The 24379-nt window shown below is 37.7% G+C and overlaps 1 protein-coding gene across 8 annotated transcripts in view; it reads right to left on the reverse strand.

The window, feature by feature from the left end:
- Window positions 1–21044, reverse strand: part of ATSUV3 (ATP-dependent RNA helicase) — a 33446-nt gene extending 12402 nt beyond the window's left edge. Inside the window, exons 1-7 of one of the 8 annotated variants that reach the window (XM_010257825.3) lie at window positions 20749–21044; window positions 20220–20346; window positions 19738–19859; window positions 18934–19124; window positions 18467–18607; window positions 15249–15371; window positions 4515–4592 (exon numbers count right to left, since the gene is read on the reverse strand). In XM_010257825.3, the coding sequence (XP_010256127.1) occupies window positions 4515–4592; window positions 15249–15371; window positions 18467–18607; window positions 18934–19124; window positions 19738–19859; window positions 20220–20346; window positions 20749–20806 (840 nt within the window). In that variant the 5' untranslated portion in view covers window positions 20807–21044. The remainder of the gene's footprint in view (window positions 1–4514; window positions 4593–15248; window positions 15372–18466; window positions 18608–18933; window positions 19125–19737; window positions 19860–20219; window positions 20347–20748) is intronic. The other 7 variants (XM_010257826.3, XM_010257828.3, XM_010257827.3 and 4 more) reach the window with 7 other exon arrangements.
- Window positions 21045–24379: the final 3335 nt, after the last annotated feature.

A 24379-nucleotide genomic window follows, 5' to 3' on the forward strand; every position in this document is an offset into this window, starting at 1 on the left:
TGGTATCCAATCGGCAGCATTAAAGTTCAATTTTTCAACATGTGGATGATTTATAAAATACAAGTACACTCAAAATAGCAGTGAGATGGAAGTAATCAGTGACCACAGCTTTCACTCACCTTTCTGGCCTTTCAAGGTGAAATACCCACCCAAATCGTGATCTGCTATTATCTGAACACCAGAAGTGCTACAGATAATTCAAGTTCAAGTAAAAGTGGCTAGTCCTCTTCAGTTACAAAAAAAAAAAAAACCCTTAGGTGGGTAAAAAGTTGTCAGTAGTCAGTACAGAGAAATGCTCCTTCCACCGCTGTTCCAAGCTAAACTGTTTGTTATTGAGTTAAAACTTCTTGGATCCACAAAATTACAGATAAGATCAAAGTTGAGATCTCTAATTTTGTTAAATATGAAAGATGTTAAGTGCCTCTTTCCACACCTTGACATCAACTGACGGAATTGCTGAATTGCCATATAGATCCAAGCTTCATGGTTCAAAGTTTTGATTTCATCAGGTATTTTTCCATGTGACACTAGGCAAACATTGTAAATTTTGCTAGATTAAAAAATATAAGAATTTGGGAAAGATTTAAAAATTGGAAAAAAGAATTTTTTATGAAGCTTCTGGAAATGTTAAAAAAAGTATAATTACACTCAAAACCTAAAATATAACTTCCCACCATGTACAATAACTGATAGAAGATATCTTAAATAGGCGTTGAGAGAAACATGTAATTTATTATTATGCAAGGTGAGTACTTAAAAACCAAATATAACCTTTATATCCTAACTCTTTTCTTTAAGGTTCCTTAAAATTATCTCAATTTTGAATTGTGATGCCATAGGCATATACAAGTATGGGCCATGTAAAGTGAACTATACACATATAGACCAGGTCTGTAATTAGTCAAACCAGACTGAGCTCTTAGAATAGGCAGCAGCAAGCCTTCTAAGCAAGTACCTATATTAATTATTTAAATAAAAATTTAAAAGATCTTTATGTTTTGAAATTTCCAATAAAGATGTTGCTTCAAAGGCCTAGAATCAACAATTTCAAATACGTTTCTCTTAATTTTATATAAAATTATGGTTTAAGCATTTTCTATGTCTCATGATTGTAACATTCATTTCCAATTGGTTTGGGAAAGACTGGCAAATTCCCCTCATATTTCACCAAAATTTGGGATATTTTCACATAACAATTGGAAATTTTGCTGATATGTTGAAAATTTTTAAGATACTGGGGAAATAGAGAGATGTTTGGATTTTTTTTTACTCTAATATATTTGGATATATTGAGAGAGATATTGAGATTTTACCATTGCCCCAATCCCTAAGGTTTGAGTTTGAGAACGGAAATTGTGTAAAAAAATGTCAAAAGTTAGGCCTGCATTCTGTCTACCTCTCCCAAGACCTCAGATAGATAGAAACATCAATAGATAATGGCCCCCAGGAGATTTTTCACTCACCCCAAATTGTTGGGACAAGCCTTATAGATGATGATGATGATGATGATGATGAATTATTTTATCCACTAAAAGACAAAGAAACAAGTCATTCAATTCAGAAATTTCAGGTTTATCAAAGGGCATCTAAGTCATTAAATTTTCTTACAATAGTTATAATTTTATAACCTCTGCAATTTCTAGTTCTAGCAGGACTGCCCACCCATAAGGTGTCTTTTTTTATAGTAAAAAGGAAATTTTCATTAAAAAACAAAGAAGGTACAATCCACTGGTCAAGAGATCTAACGCGACATCAATAGACATGACAAAAAAATAGCAAAATTGTTTCAGTAGTGCAAAAACATGGAGGAATGAATGAATTGATTTGAGTTCTCATGTCGATGTGCCTCACCTATGCACCTAAGCACACCTAAGACATGCCTTTTAAATCATTGTTTCTATTTACCAGCTTTTTAAGATGATATAGCTGGTCAACAATGCCCAGCTATAAAGTTCATTGACTTGTAAGGTCAAGTATAGGTTCGTTTAACTCAATAGTATCACCCATCCCAAGATCCATGGAATTTTTGAAGTGATAATAACTAGTGTGATGTGGGTGCCGGCAGCAACAGCAGTAATTTAGTGTTCTCAGCAGCAGCAATTTAGTGTTCTCATCCTATCTTATCTATTCAGTATTCTTACCTTATCTGCTTTCAGTAGCAAGAATTAGTAGGGGTCTTATCTATTCAGTGTTCTTATCTTATCAGTTCAGTAGTATGGATTAGTAGGGAGTCTTATCTTATCTTATCAGTTCAATAGGATAGATTAAGGGAGTCTTATCTTATCTTATCTTATCAGTTCAGTAGGATAGATTAAGGGAGTCTTATCTTATCTTATCTTATCTTATCAGTTCAGTAGGATAGATTAGTAGGGAGTCTTCCTAATTAGCAAGGAGTCTTCCTAAAAGTAGGACTCTTATCTCTTGTAATCTCCTATTTAAGGAGCTGAGAATATTGAATAAAACCATCGAAAATTTTAGTCAAGAAAGAGAGCAAAGGAGAGTTGGTGATCTCTTGAACAAATCACCTTTTAGGATGGCAAGATAGGTTCTTCAAGAAAAGGGAGGAACAAGGGAAAACAGGAGGTTTTCCTCGTGGACCAACCCGTGACGAGATCCTATTCTCGGGCCCATAACAATTTGGTATCAGAGCAAGGTGTCATGGGCGACCTTGAGCAGTTGAAGACTAGGGTTCAGGATCTGGAGCTCAAGATCGTGGAAAACAGCACGGAGGTGCGCGAGATCAAGGACGATGTCCGAGAATTAAGGCGCTTGATGGAGTTGTACTTTTCCAGCAAGGAAAGGAACCCGGAAGGGGCTGCAACCACAACCGACCGCCAGCCAGACGTGGCAGAATTGTCGGGCGAGCAACAGGTTGTTGCCCTAGCGCAAGTTAGCAACACCCAGAATGTCCCGATTAAGCAGGAATCCAGTGTCGTCGAGGTGTTGTAGAATCTTGGGATTGCATATCTTCAAGTTGTTGCAGGTGCTGGGGGCAAGTGCTGGTGAAGGAGCTTGTATGGCTCATGTTGCGGCTACAAATGTTGCAAAAGAGTGTTTGTTAGCTGCAGTCAGATCAGATCCTAGGGCTGCACCTATCTGGGTGAATCTTGCTAATGCATACTATTTGGCTGATGATCATAGAAGTGCTAGAAAGTGCTTGGAGAAGGCAGCAAAACTGGAGCCTAATTGCATGTCAACTCGATATGTTGTTGCGCTTCATTGTATCAAGGATGCAGAAAGGTCTGCAAATGAAATGGCTTCAATACTCTGAGAAGGGGACTCTGCAACAATTGAGCTTCGGATAGCATGGGCAGGACTCGCCATGGTTCACAAGGCTCAGCATGAAATTGCAGCAACGTTTGGAACTGGACATAATGATTTGACGGAAGTGGAAGAGCGGGCTCTGTACACACTAAAGCAGGCATTAGAAGAGGATCCAGATGATGCGGTTCAGTGGCACCAGCTTGGCCTTCACAATCTTTGTACTCTACAGTTCAAGACATCTCAGAAGTACCTTAAGGCTGCAATTGGCTGCGGCAAAGAATGCAGCTACGCATGGTCAAATCTTGGTATCTCACTAGAGCTATCTGAGGATGAACCCTCTTCATTGGAACCCGATCCAGGAGGGCAAAATCATTCCACCTATCCGGGATTCCTTTGACTGTGTTTCAAGACACCCACCCTGAATTCGAGCTTGAGGACAAGCTCATAGTCTAGGAGGGGAGTAATGATGTGGGTGTCGGCAGCAGCAACAGTAATTTAGTGCAGCAGTAGCAGTAATTTAGTGTTCTCAGCAGCAGCAATTTAGTATTCTCATCCTATCTTATCTATTCAGTATTCTTACCTTACCTGCTTTCAATAGCAGGGATTAGTAGAGGTCTTATCTATTCAGTGTTCTTATCTTATCAATTCAGTAGTATGGATTAGTAGGGAGTTTTATCTTATCTTATCAGTTCAATAGGATAGATTAAGGGAGTCTTATCTTATCTTATCAGTTCAGTAGGATAGATTAGTAGGGAGTCTTCCTAATTAGCAAGGAGTCTTCCTAAAAGTAAGACTCTTATCTCTTGTAATCTCCTATTTAAGGAGCTGAGAATATTGAATAAAACCATCGAAAATTTCAGTCAAGAAAGAGAGCAAAGGAGAATTGGTGATCTCTTGAACAAATCACCTTTTAGGACGGCAAGATAGGTTCTTCAAGGAAAGGGAGGAACAAGGGAAAACAGGAGGTTTTCCCCGTGACGAGATCCTACTCTCGGGCCCATAACATAGTGATTCTATTATTTCCCATAACCTACATTATTCCATAAAGCAGGTTTCAACTAAATGCAGACACTACCACAATAAAAAAACATATTAATGGAAGTTACTGGAGAAAATCAGTTTTACTTTTAACAAAAAGGATACATATAAGTTAAATCAGTAAAAATTTAAACATAGAGAGATTGCATAGAGCATACATAAATTTATAAAGACAAAACAGAGATTTAAAATATGAGGGAGAACAAAATTACCTGTCTTGTTCGAGTCTCTGGTGGTAATGAACCATAGACTACAGAACAAAGATGCTTTCCCCCATTTTCAATGTCATTCTAGTGATAAGAAAAAGAATGCAGAGAAGGGGAAAGAAAAATCAGCAGATGTGACAAATTATTGTACCAAATGCAAATTAGGTAGAACTAAATAACAAAATACAAGCAGAAAACTAGGTGGATCTTCATGGGAAGTTCATGCAAAGTCCTCGCAGCAAACATTGCAACTAGATAATTGGCGTTTCAACAGTGCCAAAAACATCCACAGTAACAGATCTTACTAATTTGTTATCCCCTTTCTGATAACGGATTTATTGGGAAAAAACCATGAAGACTCCCAAACACAACCAGGGCATTTAGCTACAACCCATAAGACCCCCCCCACACACACAGAAAAATCAGAAAGAAGCATGTTGATACTTAAACAGAAAAGGTGATGACTTAAAACCCAAAGAACCAATGAAAACCCTCTTGTCATCCCCATTATAAGAGGTGCTAATAACAAACTATCATTTAGATAAATGTCAGATCAATATGTAAAAATGTTAACAAGAAAAATGAGAAAATGGTTCATCACCCAACACCTACGAATTGGCATAGGCAATCCCTCCTTGGGGAGAGATCTAAGGTTTCTATGAGTTGAATTCCTTCTCCAGCAGGTATTGTCCCATTAGCAGAGTTCTTTTTTTTTTTTGATCAATAATAAAAAAAACATTCATTAATCATTAAGAAACTTTAAGTACAAGGAGGAGGAGAAAAACTGTCTTAACTCCCCCAAAAAAAGGCTGAGGCCACCAAAAGAAAGAAAAAGAAAACCTAATGAGAAGTGAGCCCAGAACAAGGATTCCCTATTCACCCCTTGCTTGGCTAACCCATCAGCAGACAAATTAGAAATTCTCTTCACCCAGCTGCACTTTATCTCAATGTCCTTAGACATTAAAATTTTTTCTTTTCATTGTTGTAACTCCACATTCCAATCTCGTCTTCCTTTAGCCAACCTACCACCACCTCTGAGTCACCTTCAATTACCAGCCTCCTAATATTCATTTCTTTAGCTCTTTGGATTCCTCCCAAGGCTGCAAAGATCTCAGCCCTGAGAGAGTCACCTTCTCCAATTGGGCCTGAGAAAATAGAGAATACATTCCCATCCTCATTCCTGAAGACTCCCCCAATACTAGATTGCCCTGGATTCCCAATACTGCTACCATCAAAGTATAGTTTTGTAAAGCCATTGGGGGGAGGGATCCAAGAAGGACTTGGAACCCTCTTAGCCCAGCCCAGACCTGGGGAATTGGGATCTACTGCTCTTAAGTCTGTGTGTAACAAGTTACGTATCCAATCACGAGTGAAAACACCACTGTTTTGTACACATGGGATCCACACTCAGGTTATATAGAACACTGGTGTGTTTACTCATGATTGGATAATAGCCTGTTAAAAACAACCTTGCAACAGCAGATCCAGGCTTGGGCCTGGGCCTACATCAGGCCCAGAAGTTTCAGGGCCAGGCCTGGCCTGCAATCTATTTACATATATATAATATATATACATAATTCTTCCAAGGAATGAAACCCTAGGGTTTGAGGAAAGAAACATTGAACATGGAAACCTTTTCTCAATATTGTAAAATTTGACTGCAACTCCCCAATGGCAAACCCTAAAAACTTCAAAATCTTATGTCTTCTTCCTTAACTGAAACCACAGAAATCTCTACCCTTGCAATTTCAAACCCTTCCTCACCCCCTGAAATCAAAACCTTAAAAAATTAAACACCAACAGAAATCTCAACCCCTTCAACAGAGAGGGATAAGGCGGTAGAGATTTCTGTGACAAAAGATGGTGTGAACGGAAAGATATGTCAAGATGCGATCAGGACGGTAAAGAAGGGGGAGGAGAGAGAGATGATGAAGAGGGAGAGTGAGGGAGTGTGGTCTCTGCTTGTTCATGAAAGGAGGTAGATGTAAGGATGCATTTTTCATGTGGGAGAAGCGCAGTGAAGATGCAAAGAAAAAAGAAGATAACAAGAAGTGTTTCCAGATGATGGGATTGTTGAAGAAGTGCATGGAAGCTAATTCTGATTATTATGAACCAATACTTGGGGCAAAGAAGGTGGCAGAATAAGAGCAACCAAGGAGTTGGAGTGAGAAGATTTTATAAGGTGATTGAAGCTGTTAAAGTGTGCCAAATAGGGGTAGTTTAGTCTTCTTATGTTTGTTAAGTAGCTTGCTTATGTGGCAGTGTTATTAGAGTCACTCTGCCCCACACTTAAGTAAGGGAATTTTTGTCTTTGTAAAGATTATTAGAATATAATATAGATTAAGGGGGTCGACTGTATGGGTAATCCATCAGATTTCGACAGACCCTTCTTCTTCTTCTTCTCTTCTTCTTCTTCTCTTCCTGGTTCGGACTACTGTAGCACCAGTCGAAACATGGTATCAGAGCCATGCTCCTGACCTACTTCAGTTGGTAAAGCACCTCAGCAGTGTTCGTGACTCTTCTCCTTCGTTTCTAGTTAGTCAATGGAGAGAACTGGTTCGCCCTAGGTCAGAAACATCACAGCTCGTCTCTCTCTGCTGCGCATAACCTTCTTCAGCAAGGAAAGTGACTTCAGCAGTGAATGGTTGGTTGATATTCTCAAAGGAAGGTCAGTTATCTCTTCTTCTAGTGTTACTGATATTTCTGGGTAGAAACCCTACAAGAAGCTGTAAATATTGATTGGAACCTAGAGAACTAGGTTCATTGTTGCCCTAGAAAGGGTTGTGTGTGCAGTAGCCGAATGGTGTAGGGCTGCTGTGAGTTGTTGAGTGGTGTTAGGGCTGCTGTAAGTGGCCGAGTGGTGTAGGGTGGAATGCAGTGACCTTGTCGAGCTCTTTGTGGGTGTGTAATGCCCTCTTAAGTGTGTTAAACAAGTCTGAACTGGGTGTAGCAGATTTGACTGTGTTATGGTGCTTGTGATGCGCAATATTTTTATTGAGTGGTTGTAAGAGGGCCTACTTGTGATTAGTGAGTGGTAAATTGATGCTTACGTGGGTCGTAGGTGTGTGAAGTCAGCAGTAGTGTGAATAAGAACAAGTGTGTGCTCCCACTGTTGTGTTTAGGGGGCTGCAATAGGTGCTGAAGTATCAAACTGTGAACAACATCAATCAGCTTGTAGCTGAGAAGTAAGGTTAGAGGCAACTGTGAAAGAGTACAATGGCAGCAATAGGAGATGGGTACAATGATCAGAAACCTAGTGTGGTAATTTCCCCCGACTACCTAGGGGTACAAATGACCTCAATTAAGCTGAATGGGGAGAACTATGTTCCATGGGCTAAATCAGTAGAAGTTTTTCTCAAGGCAAAGAAGAAAGTAAAGCATGTAAGAGATGAGAAGCCACCGGTTGACTCTCCATGGTTTGATGATTGGGAACAAGAAGATGCTCAAATCATGACTTGGCTGTGGAATAGTATGGAGCCCAAAATTAATGTCAACTTCATGTTCCTTGATACGGCTAAGGATATATGGGAGCATGCTAAGAAGCTATAATCTGGACAAGATAACACAACAAGAGTATATCAGCTTTATCAGGAGTACTTTGATTTACAATAAGGAACCAAAACATTAGAAGAGTACTATGTCTGCATGAAGAATATAAGGAATGGACTCAATGTCTATCATCCCCTCACTCCAGATATTAAAGTTCAGCAACAGCAAAGGGAACAACTAGATGTTACAAGATTTTTAGTGGGGCTGAAGTCGGAATATGAACCAGTTAGAGCCCAAATATTGGGGGGTTCTACTCTTCCTACACTTGAGGAAGTATTCTCAAGGCTTCGTAGAATTTCTTTGGGACAGACTGAGAACCCCACACAGTCTGATAGATCAGCTCTTGTGACAGATAGAGGAGGTGGACATAGTACAAGAGGGGGAGGTCATGCTCCCAGAGGGGGCCGTGGCAATTCCATGATTGCTCGGGGTGGCCGTGGCTCAGGGAGAGGCCGTGGCAGAGGAAAAAATAACTCTACAAGTGTACTCATTGTGGTAGGGAAGGACACACAGTGAATTTCTGTTATAACCTACATGGCCCTCCCTCTAAATGGGCTAATCATGCTGTAGCAGGCGAGGTTGATATCAGTGACAGTAAACTGGCAGACCGAACTCCTCCCACATCTACATCTACTTCTGAGAGGGAGATGGTGAGTGTACCGCGTGATGAGTATGAACGGTTCCTTCAAACTACTTCACAGCATACCACTGCCACACTTGCCCAATCAGGTATTGCTTGCATGTCATCTAAAACTCCTTCCTGGATTATTGACTCTGGAGCCTCAGATCGTATGACCGGGACTCCAGGTGTAGTCTCTTCTCTTTCTGAAACCTCCACATCACAAACTATTACACTTGCCAATGGGTCCTCATCTCCCATCTGTGGTGTTGATAATGTTGACATGGCTTCTGTCCCCTTATCATCTGTTTTCTACGTACCTAAGTTTCCATTCAATCTTATGTCTGTTAGTAAAATAACCAAAGCTCTTAACTATTTTGTTACCTTCTTTCCTTCCACTTGTGTTTTTCAGGATCTCAAGACGGGGAAGAAGATTGCTAGGGGGCAATGAAGCTGGTGGATTGTATTACCTTGATGGTGGTGGATCTTCAATTGCGCTTCAGACTTCCCTTACTCCTCTACAATGGCATTGCCGACTGGGACATCCATCTCTCAAGGTTCTCAAGAGGTTGGTTCCGTCATTGAGTCAGTTGTCAGTTTTACAATGTGTCATCTCAGTTTGGTAGGTGTGTCCTTCAGTCCAAGAGTTGAGAGTCGTATGTTGAGACATTTTTCTTTGGTTCATTCAGATGTTTGGGGTCCAATCAAAATAGAGTCTTATAATGGGTACAAGTATTTTGTCTCCTTTATTGATGATTGTTCATGAATGACGTGGATTTACTTAATGAAAGAAAGAAGTGAATTATTTTCCATTTTTCAAAAATTCCATGCTGAAATACGCACACAATTTGGTGTTCCAATCAAAGTTCTTCGTTCAGATAATGGTCGTGAATACTTTCTTACTTCATTTCAACAGTATTTAGAACAGCATGGCATTATTCATCAGACCTCATGTGCTTTCACCCCTCAACAAAATGGGGTGGCTGAACGGAAGAATCGTCAGCTTCTTGAAATTGCTCGGTCTATGCTTCACCACATGAATGTTCCTAAACGGTTTTGGAGTGATGTTGTACTCACTGCATGTTTTCTCATTAATCAGATGCCCTCTTTTATTCTTCATGGTCGGTCCCCCTTCTCTATCTTGTTTCCCACTTTATCTCCGCTTCCATTAACTCCTCGTGTCTTTGGTTGTGTGTGCTTTGTCCACAATCTGAGTCCTGGAATAAACAAGCTAGATGCACGCTCAATTAAATGTGTCTTCCTTGGCTACTCTCAGACTCAAAAATGGTACAAGTGTTATAATCTCATTACCCGAAAGTGCTATGCCTGCCCTGATGTCACCTTTTTTGAGTCTGTACCCTTCTTCTCCAGTCATGAAGCACCCTTGCCTTCACCCTTACCTCCTCTTCCTCTTCCTGTCAGTGATCCAGTTCCAGAGGCTGTTGTTGGAGTAGACTCATCACCTCATCCAGTGCAGGTCACCACTGAACGACCACCGACCCGACAAGTGTATACAAGTCGAGCGACACCAGCCCCTCCTCCGGCTTCTACCTCATCTGCAAATCCTCTCATGGCTCCTATTGCTGAATCTTCAGACCTTGACCTACCCATTGCCTTACGGAAAGGTAAACGCAGTTCTACCCTCCATCCCATTTCCAATTTTGTTTCATTATCTCGTCTTTCTACCTCACATCGCCAGTTTGTTTCACTTTTGTCCTCTATTTCCATACCTAACAATGTTCAAGAAGCTCTTAGTTCACCTTGATGGCGACGGGCAATGGAGGAACTTTCTGCTCTTCAACATACTCAAACGTGGGAACTTACTACTCTCCCACCTGGTAAGCATGTTGTGGGCTGTAAATGGATGTATACTGTGAAATACTTGCCAGATGGTAGTGTGGAGCGTCTGAAGGCCAGACTTGTTGCTAAAGGTTACTCATAGTTGTATGGAGTGGACTACATGGAGACATTCTCTCCGGTGGCTAAAATTGGTTATGTTCGTGTACTAATTTCCTTGGCAGTTATGTATGATTGGCCTCTCTTTCAACTTGACATAAAGAATGCCTTCCTCCATGGTGATCTGGTGGAGGAGGTATATATGGAGCAACCACCTGGGTTTGTTGCTCAGGGGGAGGTTGGTAAGGTGTGCAAACTGAAGAAGGCAATTTATGGGTTGAAGCAATCTCCACGTGCTTGGTTTGGGAAGTTCAGCGAAGTGGTGAAGAGTTTTGGAATGAAGCAATGCCAGGTTGATCACTCGGTGTTCAGCTATGACTCAGAAGCTGGGAAGATTTTATTAGTGGTCTATGTGGATGATATTGTCATCACTGGTAGTGATAAATTGGGGATTGGCAAACTAAAGGTATTTCTGCAAAATCATTTTCAAACAAAAGACCTTGGAACATTAAAGTATTTCTTGGGAATAGAAGTTGTCAGGTCAAAACAAGGTATAAATCTGTGCCAAAGGAAATATGTCATTGATCTATTGGAAGAAACAGGACTGTTAGGTGCAAAACCGGCTGAGACCCATATGGAACCAAATGTTAAGTTGAGCAGTGATACAGGAGAAGTATTTGAAGATCCTGGAAGGTATAGACGACTAGTGGGAAAGCTAAACTATCTGACTATCACGAGACCCGACATCTCCTTTGTAGTCAGTATGGTGAGCCAATTCATGCAGAACCTTCGTATACCTCACTGGGATGCAGTCCTTAGAATTGTGAGGTATCTGAAAGGAGCTCCAGGCCGTGGACTATTGTATAAACCAGGGGGAAAACTTGAAGTAGTTGGGTATACAGATGCAGACTGGGCAGGCTCAGTGAATGACAGAAGATCTACTATAGGCTATTGTACATTTCTTGGAGGAAATCTTGTGACATGGAAGAGTAAAAAGCAGACAGTTGTGGCCAAAAGCAGTGCTGAAGCCGAATATAGGGCCATGACTCACACTACCTGTGAATTAGTGTGGTTGAGGAATCTCCTACAGGAAATTGGGTTTCACATGGATAAACCTATGAGATTGTACTGTGACAACCAAGCTGCACTCCATATCTCATCCAATCCTGTATTTCATGAGAGAACAAAGCACATAGAGGTTGATTGCCACTTTGTGAGAGAGAAGGTTCTTGCTAGAGAGATAAATACAGAACATGTGGGCTCGAATGACCAGTGGGCAGATTTGTTTACAAAAGCTCTAAGCTCAAGGAAAGTGAACTATCTATGTAATAAGTTGGGATTATATGACATATATTCTCCAGCTTGAGGGAGAGTGTTAAAGTGTGCCGAATAGGGGTAGTTTAGTCTTCTTATGTTTGTTAAGTAGCTTGCTTATGTGGCAGTGTTATTAGAGTCACTCTGCCCCACACTTAAGTAAGGGCATTTTTGTCTTTGTAAAGATTATTAGAATCTAGTATAGATTAAGGGGGTCGACTGTATGAGTAATCCATCAGATTTCGAAAGACCCTTCTTCTTCTTCTCTTCTTCTTCTTCTTCTTCTTCTCTTCCTGGTTCGGACTACTGTAGCACCAGTCGAAACAGAAGCAAAAAGCTGATTCTGAGGAATTGAAAGAAGATATTGTGCCAAAGGATAAGCAGGAAAGCTTTTTGATTGTTCAGTCATTTTCTTCTTGTTGTTTTTGCAGAATAAATGGATAAAGAATTTAAGTAATTACATTAAAATTCATCAACAAACATGAATTTTGCAACATATACATTCAATGTCATGAAATATGATTCTTCTTTGGAACCATGGAAATAGAGAAGGGGACTGCTACATACCCATATCCTGTTGTACAGGGATTTCATCATAATCTAAGCTTTATCCTAACCATATGGGGTTAGCTACATGAATCCTGTTCCAGTATCATCATCAATCCCCGACCCCCAAAATGGGATGCAAATTGATAGTCTGAAAATTATAGGGACATTTCCAAGATAAAAATTAATTTTTTTCTTATTATTTGGATGATGTCATAAGCATCCATTTCACAGGGAAGGATGATTTGCTAAGAATGCTCTCACTTGGTAACCTGTGAGAACTTACCCTGATCTAGTCTCAGAGACAAACAATTGAAGGACAAACTGTAAACATTAGTTGGAATATACAATATGTATTTCGTATGATGAATGAGGGGGAACTTCAGGAATTACAGTGAATTTAAGGACTTAATTGTTATGTCAGAACTATTTGAGTCTGTTTTGTAATTTAGACATTCTGTATAAAGCATTTCTCTCATTTGAGAGAGAATGAGAGCCAATATATTAAAGCCCTAACCATGTCTTCCTCCATTCTGGCTCCAATTTTCTTCTATTCTCTTCATTTTACAAGAGTTTCAATTTTCGAGCAAACTGATAATAATGGTAGGGTTCTCACTTCTAAATGGGTTGCTCAACAAAAGCATTCTCTTTTTCTTTTCCTCTTTTTATTTGAAGAGGAGGATATAAGCAGTTAATACAAAAAGAGTCCTGTTGGCACCTAAAAGCATAAAAATTAGTCACTAAATCTACCTCTTTCTATGAAAAATAAACACTATGTTATGTAACTCCTAAATTACACCATATATTCAGTGTTTAAGCAGTCTGCTTCCTGTTTAATAACTAAAAGAAGTAGCACATTGCCTCTGCACAATAAAGGAATTTGGAGACTTCAGTATGGGTGATATTTTTGAGATCTTGAATCATATAGCCACTTAATCAACTAGGAGAATATAGTCTCCCCCAAAGGTACTATTAAACTTAGCATTGATGGATGCTTCATGGGGAACTTGGGGCTATCTGCAAATTGAAGATACATACGGAACTTCAATAGAGCAGAGCACTCCTTTTGAGTTGACAGTTGCTTTGTGTAGCCAGCATCAGTCTAGAAATGAATGGAGACTTCCAAGTGGTGATACAATAAGGATGAAAGTAAAGGTGCTTGGATTCTAAAGCATGTCTTTAGAGAAGCTAGGAAAAAAAAGGAAGCCTTTAGAGAAGCATGTCTTTCAAGTGTGAACATCTTGTTCAAACCATTGTTTCAAAAGGCTGTTGAGGCAAGGCTAGGAAATAAAAAATAAAAACAGCCAGCCTCAGTAGCCTCAGACCCCACCATCAAGGCTTAAGCCTTGAGTTGTTTGAGGCTTATGCCTTTGGGCCTTTGAACTTGCTTGAGCCTCATGAATTTGGCACACTAGCGTTTAATATGAAGGTTTATATAGGGGTAAAACAGAAAGTTAAGACGAAAAGAGAATGCTTTGTTTTGTATTGGCATATTGTATAAACGAATAAATATAAAAATAACAAATGAATACATACAAATGAGAGTAAAGTCTTCCTCGCTGTTTTTTCCCATCAAAAAACAAATAAATACATACAAATGTGTATGAAAATAGCTGGTTCTGTTGTTCATGTTCTTTATTTTTCATGCTTTGTTTCTTACTCGCTTGCTCATCTACAACATAGTTGATAATCTATTTTTTCTAAAGTGCATGCATCACATAGGTGGTCACTCCATTGATGTACAGGTGCAAGAAATGAAACAAGAATCCTTGCTCTTAAAATACTGTTGGTTCATATCCTTGAACTGAACGGTTAGATTTATATGGCATTTAGATTTTAAGGGAAAAACCCTATACTGATAAGATTCAAATCCATGACTAATATATTAAACAAGCCATATAAAATCTTTTTATGTTTTTCATGTCTTTATTATTTATGGATTACATCTTTTTTTTCTTGCTCAAGGCTTAGGCCTCAAAACACCTTGAGGCTTATGCCTCACCCCATGACACCCAACTGCCTCACCTCCGCCTTTAGCCTTCAAAACCCTGGTTCAAATGGGTCCTATGATCAACTAATCACCTAGCATGCTACTTAAGTTAGAGACTGATCCAAAAAACGGCATGTTTAGTTAGAGATGGGGATGAGTTGGAGATGTATTAAGACCAACCTTTTTGGGCTAGATAGTGCTGGTGTATCATCTTTCAACTCTTCCTAGTTTTTATTACGAGGAACTTTATTTATATCTTTTTCTTGAAATTTTTTAATGCTTGTTCTCGTTATCAATAAAAAAGAGCAGAAAAAGCTCCATCATTTATCAGCTTGATAGATGGAAACTGCAGAATCCAGATGTGCCCTCTTACATGAAGGCTGGCATGTGTGATCACTGCATTTGATGAAATCTATCGCATAAAGGGGTGTGCCCTCATTTCTACCTCTTTTTGGTAATTTAGTTCATCATATCTCCCTGGAATAGCCGACCCCATATGGTTAGGATAAGGGTTGGGTGATGATGATACTTCCCTGGAATGATAAACATCAGTAAAGCACTTTCGTAACACTAAAATAAAGTTTGCTCGTTTTCAACATATTTATCTTCACTTTCTTACCTCACAATGTTAAGACCAATCAAAATAGCAAGGACAAGTTTGTATACTACTTTTAGACTCGTGTCAGGTAGCCTCTTGGAAAAACATCATGCATATAAAAGTACAAGAGCATGCTAGCATACCCAAGAATCGAAATTCAGGCAGTAAATAGGAAGCAGATGATTGGAATTAAAGCATGGCCAACAGAAAATATAAGTAACCTTAGACCTTTAATCTGTATATTTCACGCCGTGAAAATGTAACAATACAATCGCCTGTTTGTATTTTAGAGAAAGATCCAAGAGGAACCTTTGATGGAATGAGAGGGGAGAGTCTTTCATAATATTGAACCTACATAAAAGCATACCATAAGAAAGGGTACATGGCCTATGTTAGTAATAACAATGGAGGTTAAACTGTTGCAAAAGTAAAAAATAATTGTCATAACAAGACCAACAAACAACACTAGCAGCAAGACAGCGGGAGCAAGTAAGAGCTTCGGATGAAAAGTATGAATCAAGTCTTTCAGGACTAAAATGAATTGACATTTTATAGAAATAGGGAGCTTAAAACATAAGCTGAAAGAACCCAGTTTAGTAGTAGTAGTGCTTCAATTTAATATTTTTAAAAGTTATTTTTTTCTTTCTATTCATCAATGGTTTTACTTTTTTTAATGTATAATAACACTTTATGAGTTCAACTACAGTGCATTCACTAATAATGGTAATACATTAAACCCATATCTCAACCAATCGTATTAAAGTCTGCTTACTTTTCATTAGTTCATGTTTCACAAAGTGTATTTTCACGTTTAACAAGGTCTATTTACCATCAAGTTCAACCAATTACGTCTTTCACTACATGGTGCAGTGGATGCACCATAGACTTTGCCCACTTTCATAAGATTGTTTAAAAAATCACTATATACAAAGAAAATTAGACATCCCCAAGAAAATGATCCAGCACAGCTCTCTCCCAACCATGATTCCATTAACTTTTACATCACAAATTCCCTATAAAACCCCAATACATCTCTCTTCTGCCAATCCCTTGTTTGGCAAGTGCATCAGCCAAGTAATTGGCGAATATAGGACACATTTTACCTCTACAACCAGTTCCTCATTAGCCCTTTAATTTCCCTCATTATGTTCCTGTATATCCAGTTATCCACAGGGCTGAAACTTGGTTGTTGAACCATCAAATCACCACCTCTGAATCCCCTTCTAATATCAGACTTCTTAGATTGCAAAATCTGACCACCCTAAGCCCTTGTACTGCTGCTGTGATCTTTGCTAGTATGGAGTTACCTTTTTTTTTTTGAAGAGGTAAAGATAGTATTAATCAAAATGGATATGGCTGTTCACTGTATAACAAGTTTCTGTACATATGAACAGTGCTTAAGCACCCCAAAAAAAATCAACTGCAGCAAAAGCAGAAGATAAAACGTTCTGTCCGAAGAGTGAATACACTCAACCCAGCCTCAAAGATCCTCCACTATTAGGTTTAACAGATTCCCTTCTTGAAAGTGTTTCTGTTCAAAAAAACCTTCTATTCCTTTCACTCCAAATGGCTCACAAAAAAGCCAGTGGTACTGCCAACAATAGATCTTCCCCTTCTAGCATATTTTCCCAACTTTCCAGCTTTCTAATAGAGATTTGAGTGATCTAGACATACAGCTCTGGTAGGATATTATTGCCTTGTAAAACTGAGACCAAATTCTGAAAGAAAACTCACAATGCAGAAAGTCAGAAACAAATGATTGAAAGTCTCTACCTCCTTGGTGCATACTTGGGTTGAAGCTCAGGTTTAGCAATCTGGACAGAAAATCTGCAATTTGGGGCATCCCGAAATGACCAACATGTTCCCAAATCTTGACAGTAAATATGCAATTTGAAGCTCAATTCTGTTCACAGGGGCTGCATACATTCTCAATCACCTTACCTTTGTTAATGAGGTGACATGCAAATTTGGGGGGCAATATTTGGGCAGGGATTCAATGGAGGTATCAACATCTTATGGGGAGAGTGTGTGGAAGGATCATGAGGTTCCAACAGTCCAGTTGTCGCTTACAAAAGTGAGATTTTGGTTTTGGAAAGACGATTGGAGCAGGGTTGGGTTGGAAAACTATCTGAGCTTTGCCTGAAATTATACAGGTGGAGTTCTAAAGACAACACTATTAATCAGTGTTTTTTTTTTGATAAACCACTATTAATCAGTGTTTTGAATTGAGAGTTAATCAAGTGGTATGGTTTCCTAGTTTTAGAAGACTTTTGCTAGACTGGGAGCTTGAGGAATGATGCATTCTTTGAGGCTAAATGGATTTTTCCATAAAAGAGTAATGTAAAATGGTAGAAAGAATGTTGCAATAGTCAGATTACAGTTAAATTGTATTATAATACTATTATTAGGAATCAGGTGGAGACCACTGGCATTAAAGGGATGAGGGGCAATTGCATTCCTCCTAGAGTGGAATCATTTGCTTGGCCAGTGGCCTTGAATATATTCTCAGAATTGATCAGTTCAAGAGGAAAGGCTTCAAGAAAATAAACTTATATTATACGTGCAACAACAATAAAGAAAATGTGATACAGTTGTTCAAAACTTCTAAGGTGGTTGATTTCCATTGGAGATTTTTGAATTTTTCTTTTCACAGTTAAGAATTCAAGTATTCAGGCAATCAGGCCATGTAACTCAGATGACATTTTTTGTATCTGGCAACATATTAAAGGATTGAAAAAGGCCAAAATATTCTACAGTTTCATCCTTATAAGATTTTTTGGGGTATTTAGAATGATCTTTATCTTTTCTTTCTAAAGTGAAAATACTTTTTCTATATTTATATATGCACTAAAATAGTATCTCAGTTTGACAACTAGGTAGTCCATAGTAAATGTTTAGCAACAACTCAGCTTAACAGGCCAAAACACCTAGACTACTAAGTCGTTATCACCTGGCATGGATAGATCTCTCACCACAATCCCTCTCATATTAAAATGCCAATTAATTATTAACAGGTATAGTATTTATTTTATTGGTCACTTCTCTTTATTAATGATAAAAAAGTGGTATTTATAACATTTTGTACAAAGTGTTTCTCCTTATTAGGGCTGGCTTTCACCTGCCCTCCCTCTATTTTGAGGAACCCCTCTTACAAAGACTTTACATTTGTGGCCGCCCCCCCCCCAATAGCAATTTTTTAATAAGGTATTTCAATTAAAAGGAAAAGCTAGATAATAATGCATGGGAATCTTGACCAGATCCATGTACAACAGGACAAATATATCTACACATGAAACTACAGGAAATAAGACTGAAGACTAGTCCTTTTAAATAATTAGACATTGTCCAACGACAACCTCATCTGATGGGTAAAATCAAGTAATGCAAATGATCTTTTGCAGAGACTGAAAAACGTGACTTAAATCAACATTTCACAATTTTAATACCTTGATGACATCACCTGTTACTTCAAGTATTTCTTGTATAAGAGGAACAACAGCCGCATCTCCACACAAGTGAAGCTCATCCGCAGCAAGCCCTAATAATGCACGTGTGAATGAAAAACCCCTTGTCTTACAGCCAACCATCTGCAAAATAATAAGAAAATAAGCAATAATAAATCTTGATAATGTGATGTTTAAAAATAAAGGCAGAGAAGTGAGACTCAAATTGTACTAACTATTCATACACAAAGTTTTATCAAACGTATGTCAGGAGCTTAAAATTGAGTTTGATGAACTAGGCCAAAGGAGGAAACATGTTCTAGGTGGACACATAAGGAACTTAAACAGAAGACTAGACATGCATATAATTCAGAGAAAATCTCAAGACATCCTAACTATCTTCTAAATACTGCAACGAAGCTCAACAAAAATGAAGTATGGATTAATGCTAAAGATTAGTATTTGCATACCTGAATTTCATCAATAACAGCACAATGGTAGTCACTAGTCACATCAGCCATTTCAACAGTCACTGACTTGTGCTTTGCACCATCAATTTCTTCTTTTTCTTGTCCTGTAATCAGGTCACAAGGAACATGTGCCTTATTCAACCTTTTTGCAACCTCCCATGCTAACAGTCTTAAGGGCCCACAATAAATTCCTTAAGGAAAAAGAAATAATATTATCACTTATTGGTGAGAAAGAACTACAATGAAAGTTAATAAAATTCCATATGAACTTTAATGAAAACAAAGGAGCAAAGGGTGAGAGAGAGAGAGAAGCCCCAGAAGTTCAGAATAATAAGAACAATACCAAGTGCTAACAACATATCGAGGCTAGAAAGGCATAGGAGTCGTACATTACATTTAGTTCTAGCAGCATTATCTTCTGCTAGATTGTCTACCAAAATTTCAGTTGATCTCAGCACCTTCATAATGCATCTCCATAACCATCTACTAAGACTAGTAACCAAACTAAGAGTGTTGTAGATTCCCATTCAACTAGGAAATCCCAAAGTTTGTGTGGCATATCCTTTTCCACTAAAACTTCAGCTAAAACAGAATGGTTTAAAGGCACCAGACCAACCAGACTAAGTAAAAGGTTAATAATTCACTCTTGATCCCAAAGAAAGAGGTTCAAAATAATTCCTCTCAACCTTTTTTCTCCATGAAAATATTGGAAAAAAAGGAAAGAAAGAAGAAAAAACTCAATAATACAACAATAGTTGCATATCACAAAAAAATGCAGTTACAGAATTAAAAAAGGAAGAATACCTGAAGAACTTCTTTCTAATTGCTTCAGGGCATGGTGAGTTTTACCACTATTTGTGGGACCCACATGCAGAATAATGTTCCTCTTCTTTCTCCGCGCATTTGGGTACCATGTATGAGGGCGACTGTAATGAAGCACACTCTTCAATGCAAAGCTAAATACCAAAATAATGCAGTACACTTTATAATTAATTTTGTTGAGACAAAGATGATTGAACGGCATAGTTTGCTGGACAAATAATGTATGGAAATGCATCAAGAGCAAAGTAAGAATTAACTATGAAAAGCAATAGTAAATTTTCAAACAGATTGTCGAGCATTCAGGAAAAGTGGCAGATCCGAAAAGCCAAACACAGAATGAAAATATGAAAACCGGTTGGTACCCTTTCATTGCGCTAAGAAGTAGGTGACAAAAAACCATATTGCTGTAGTCCTAAATTGTACAGTAATCACAACATAAATTACATTTCAGCTTATTTTCTTACGTCAGGTCTGTAAAGTCAAACGGTGCACCAGAGGAGCTGCTGAATCTCCTTAAAATACTACAGCAATCACCAAATACAAAGCGAGCATGCAGTTCCAAATGCATCCGGAATGGCTTCATATTATCTGCTAAAAGACAAAACGAGGGGATACAAAAGACCATCAGTGCAATGCATTTAACCGAAAGTTTTAAACGGCAATATCCAACCACCATAAAAACTTCTGTACATATAATTCTTATTAAATTTGTAAAATTTTGATGAATTAATACTATTCTTTTACGTATGAGATAGAGAGAGAACTGCTATTCAAACTAACATATTGTCACCTTTTTTACTGATAATTATGTCAAAACAGAAATTAAAATTTCAGGAAACTCTCGAAATTGAATAATATGCTCTGTAGGGATACGTAAGCAATCTCTCGCAGTTTTAGTAGTCTAATTATACAAATAGCAGAGCATCCAAACGCATAAATCTCACTAATATAAACAGACATTAACGAGAGAAAAAATAGGGTTGAAGGACGAACCATAGAGATGACAAGAAATACCATGTGAGAATTTCCGCCGAAGCAGTGATGAAACCATTTCGATTGATAACTTCTGCCAGGACTCCAGTGCATGGGAGGAAGAATCGGTAGCGGATTCGAAGGGAAAACGAACGACCGATCGAAAGCGAAGGTAGAAAAGAGAGCGAAAGGAGTCCAACGGAAGGAGATTGAAGTCGCAGACAGTCGCTGTTCGTGCCGCGAACTTCGAACCCGAGTGGAAAAAATAGAAATGAAGAAGAAATGCTACTAGGCCGGAGGGAAATAGGGCTGCAAACGATTCGGATCGTTTCGGACATAAGTAGATCCAAATTTGATTCGTTCATATTCCAATCGAATTTACCAGAAAATTATTTGAATTAAATCTTTTCCGTCGGGTTATATCGCATTCGGATCTAATTCGGATTACAAACGGTTGTTGTGGTTGTTGAAATAGCATCAATAATCAATAAATAAATAAAAGGATCAATATATTTTATTAATAAAACGAATTAACAATGAAATAGCATTATATATTAAGGATCATTTACAAACATGCTGTGTAATTTACGAAAACCCCACCTCTAGTTTGCATTTTCCTAAAACGCCCATTACATTTTGTGATCCTTTATACTTGATTAATTTTCCATCATTGATATTTGTATTGATGATGGTTACATGGTCTCTTAAAACGAGTAAAAGATGTGAAAGGGCGTGATTTTAGGATTTTTTTATTTCAAAAAGAGTTAAATACCCCTAATTTACCGGAGGCTTAACCGTTTTTGTCTTTGGGTCACGAGTCATCGGTTCAACCATTTAATCAAATGGGTCAAACCGTCTAAACATATATATATTGTCTAACAGTACTTTTACTTCTTTTGACAATTGACTAATTCTACCCCTTATCATTAATATTTTTGTCAAAACTCATACATACGTGACATAATTTTTTTAAAACCTAATTTTACCCTTATCATCTTCTTCGCTAATGTATTTTCATATTTGAGTTAATGGAGAGAGAAGCACCAAATCCACTGCTGCAACTTGCAGCGGCAGTGGTGGCCGAACAACACAACAATTCTCATAAAGTCCTTTAGATTTTCCGCAAACTGATGAAATACAATTTAGAGGGAACACACCTTTAGAGATTTTAGAGGTTAGGGTAAGAATGTATCGAAGGAAATTGATCAAGATACAAAACAAATCTTGATTTTAGCTCATTTTTAGTTACACCCATGGAACGACGAGACACGAAGAAGAAGAAGAGAGGAAAGTGAGTATCCTCTTCCCATATGCTTCGCCATAGTCAAAAAGGTGAGAGAAGCAATGAACCAATCTCTCTGTCAATCTGGCTTTCCTCACTAAATGAAAATCAAATCTAAATGTTGAGAACTACTTGGGGACAAAGCGGTAGTGTGATTAGTTCTCAACGGTGCGGCGCCAACTATGGGAGAAAAAATGAACACGAATTCAGTAATGTAGCAGCTCTACGGGGAGAAAGGAAGTTGCTACCGCCGTTGATTTAAGTTGCAGTAGCGGGGTGGAACAAGGGAGAAAAAAAAAAAAAGAAAATAGTGTGCATCCTCGGAATAGATGAAAACAGTGGCAGCGGTACTCGTTCAACAATAAGGGTAGGGGTAATATTTTAGGGGTAACATTAGAGATGGTAATTTGGTATTTTTTTGAAACAATAGGGGTAACATTAGACAATAGTCAAACAGTAGGGTTATACTTAATCAATTAGCTAAACGATAAGGGTAGTTTAAGAAATTTACCCTATTAAAAATTATAATTTGAGGCCAAAAAAGTTTTTTTTTTATAAAAATAATGGGGCAAGGCGCGTGCAGCACCTTGGGACGTATAGATCTCGAAAAGTACCAAAATAAAAAAAAAAAAAAGATCGTCCCAATCAGACACCGGAGTACAAAGTTATGGCCTCCAAAAGTTTGCATGCATTGAACGTGCAACTAATGACCCAATGACTGGGTCAAATGGGCCAATGGTTGAATAGTTGGGTCAGATGATTCTTGATCAAGTCAATAGTTTTGACCATTTGACAAATTTTGATTGAACTGGACTTGGAATCCTGGCTGATTGATGGTTCGAACAATTCAATTGGTTGAATCAATAATGGGTTGAAAACACTACTTATTCTCATAATAACATGCAGACCTTCTGCCCTTTTAGGTTGATATGAGAATTCTTAGTAAATAAAAAATAGGAGCCTTGCCCTTTCATGAATACAAAAGGTTGATTAAGCAATAAAAGTGATATTATAGGGATGCTTATTTCCAAAAATGATGTACCTTATAAGGTGTGCTTAGTAAATCCAAAACTAAAAGATATGTTTTAGTATACTAGTATTTGTGTATGTGCTTTGCATGTGACAAATTTTGTGATGATGATAGTATATAATATATTTCCAAAATTTTTTGTAATTTTTTTATATTTCTACATCTACAAAATTATTTTTATTTATCACATTTATTATGTTTCATTAATATAAAGATATGTCAAAATAAAATTCTAGAAAGGTAACAAGAATTAATAAAATTCTTATTATTCTTATTTATTATGGTTCATTAATAAAATTAATAATTTTTATCAGTTACCTTCATCAGAATTTTATATGCATTCTCGTTACCTTTGCAATAATTAACTTTTATATGATAAATCCAACATTAACTCCTTCAACCACTAAAAATATCATACAAAAATGAAAAATTAACCCACCATATGGTGGGAATAAAGAAGAGAAACCATTTACTGCCTTAATAATCAAGAACTGAACCAATGAAAATAGGTTAAAAATACTTTAAAAAAACAATAAAATAGCTTAAAGAATAAATTGCTCATCCATTTGCAAGTTGAAAATCTCTTCATGATGGTTAATATGACCCAACATTGGCTATTGAGGACATAGACGTATTTCCGGATTTTTTTTTAATTTAAATAAATGAAAGGGTAAATTGCTAAAACCACCCATAAAATTTTTTATCATTGTTGAACCCCTCCTAAAGTTTGGTAAATGCAATCACCTTCCATAAACTTTTTAACACCGTTACAAGGAGACCCCTTGTTAGAATCTTCTAACAAAAAGCATAAAAATGTCCAAAATATCCATGTAGTTACTTTTAACCAAAATGTTTATTTTCCAAATTTTTTCTTCATATCAATAACTATCCCAATCCCTTCTAATCTCTTTTTTCAGAATTGATGCATTTTCCAAATTTGCTCTTCATATCAATTGCTCAAGGTAAAATTGCAACTTTAAACTCTCTTTTTTGTTGTTCATAACAATTATATTGTTTTTTATGTATAAAACAACCTCAATAATAATTGTATGGGCATTTTGGACATTTTCATGCCTCTTGTTAAAGGATTTTTGCAAAGGGGGTCTACTTGCAACTGTGTCAAGATATTTAGGAGAGGTGATTGAAATTACCAAACTTCAGGGGTGGTTTGGGCAATAGTCAAAAACTTCAAGGAAGATTTCAGCAATTACCATGGTTTGTTTTTTAGTTGTTGAACAAAAAGAGTGATTTTTGTATATTTTTCCTAACAAGCGTTAAAGAGGAATGTTAATTAAATAACATTTTTGTCATTAACTTGTTTTACAATTATGAACAAAAAG

Source organism: Nelumbo nucifera, chromosome 1 (assembly GCF_055504915.1).
Source record: "Nelumbo nucifera cultivar China Antique chromosome 1, China Antique-T2T, whole genome shotgun sequence".
In the NCBI taxonomy this organism is placed as follows: Eukaryota; Viridiplantae; Streptophyta; class Magnoliopsida; order Proteales; family Nelumbonaceae; genus Nelumbo; species Nelumbo nucifera.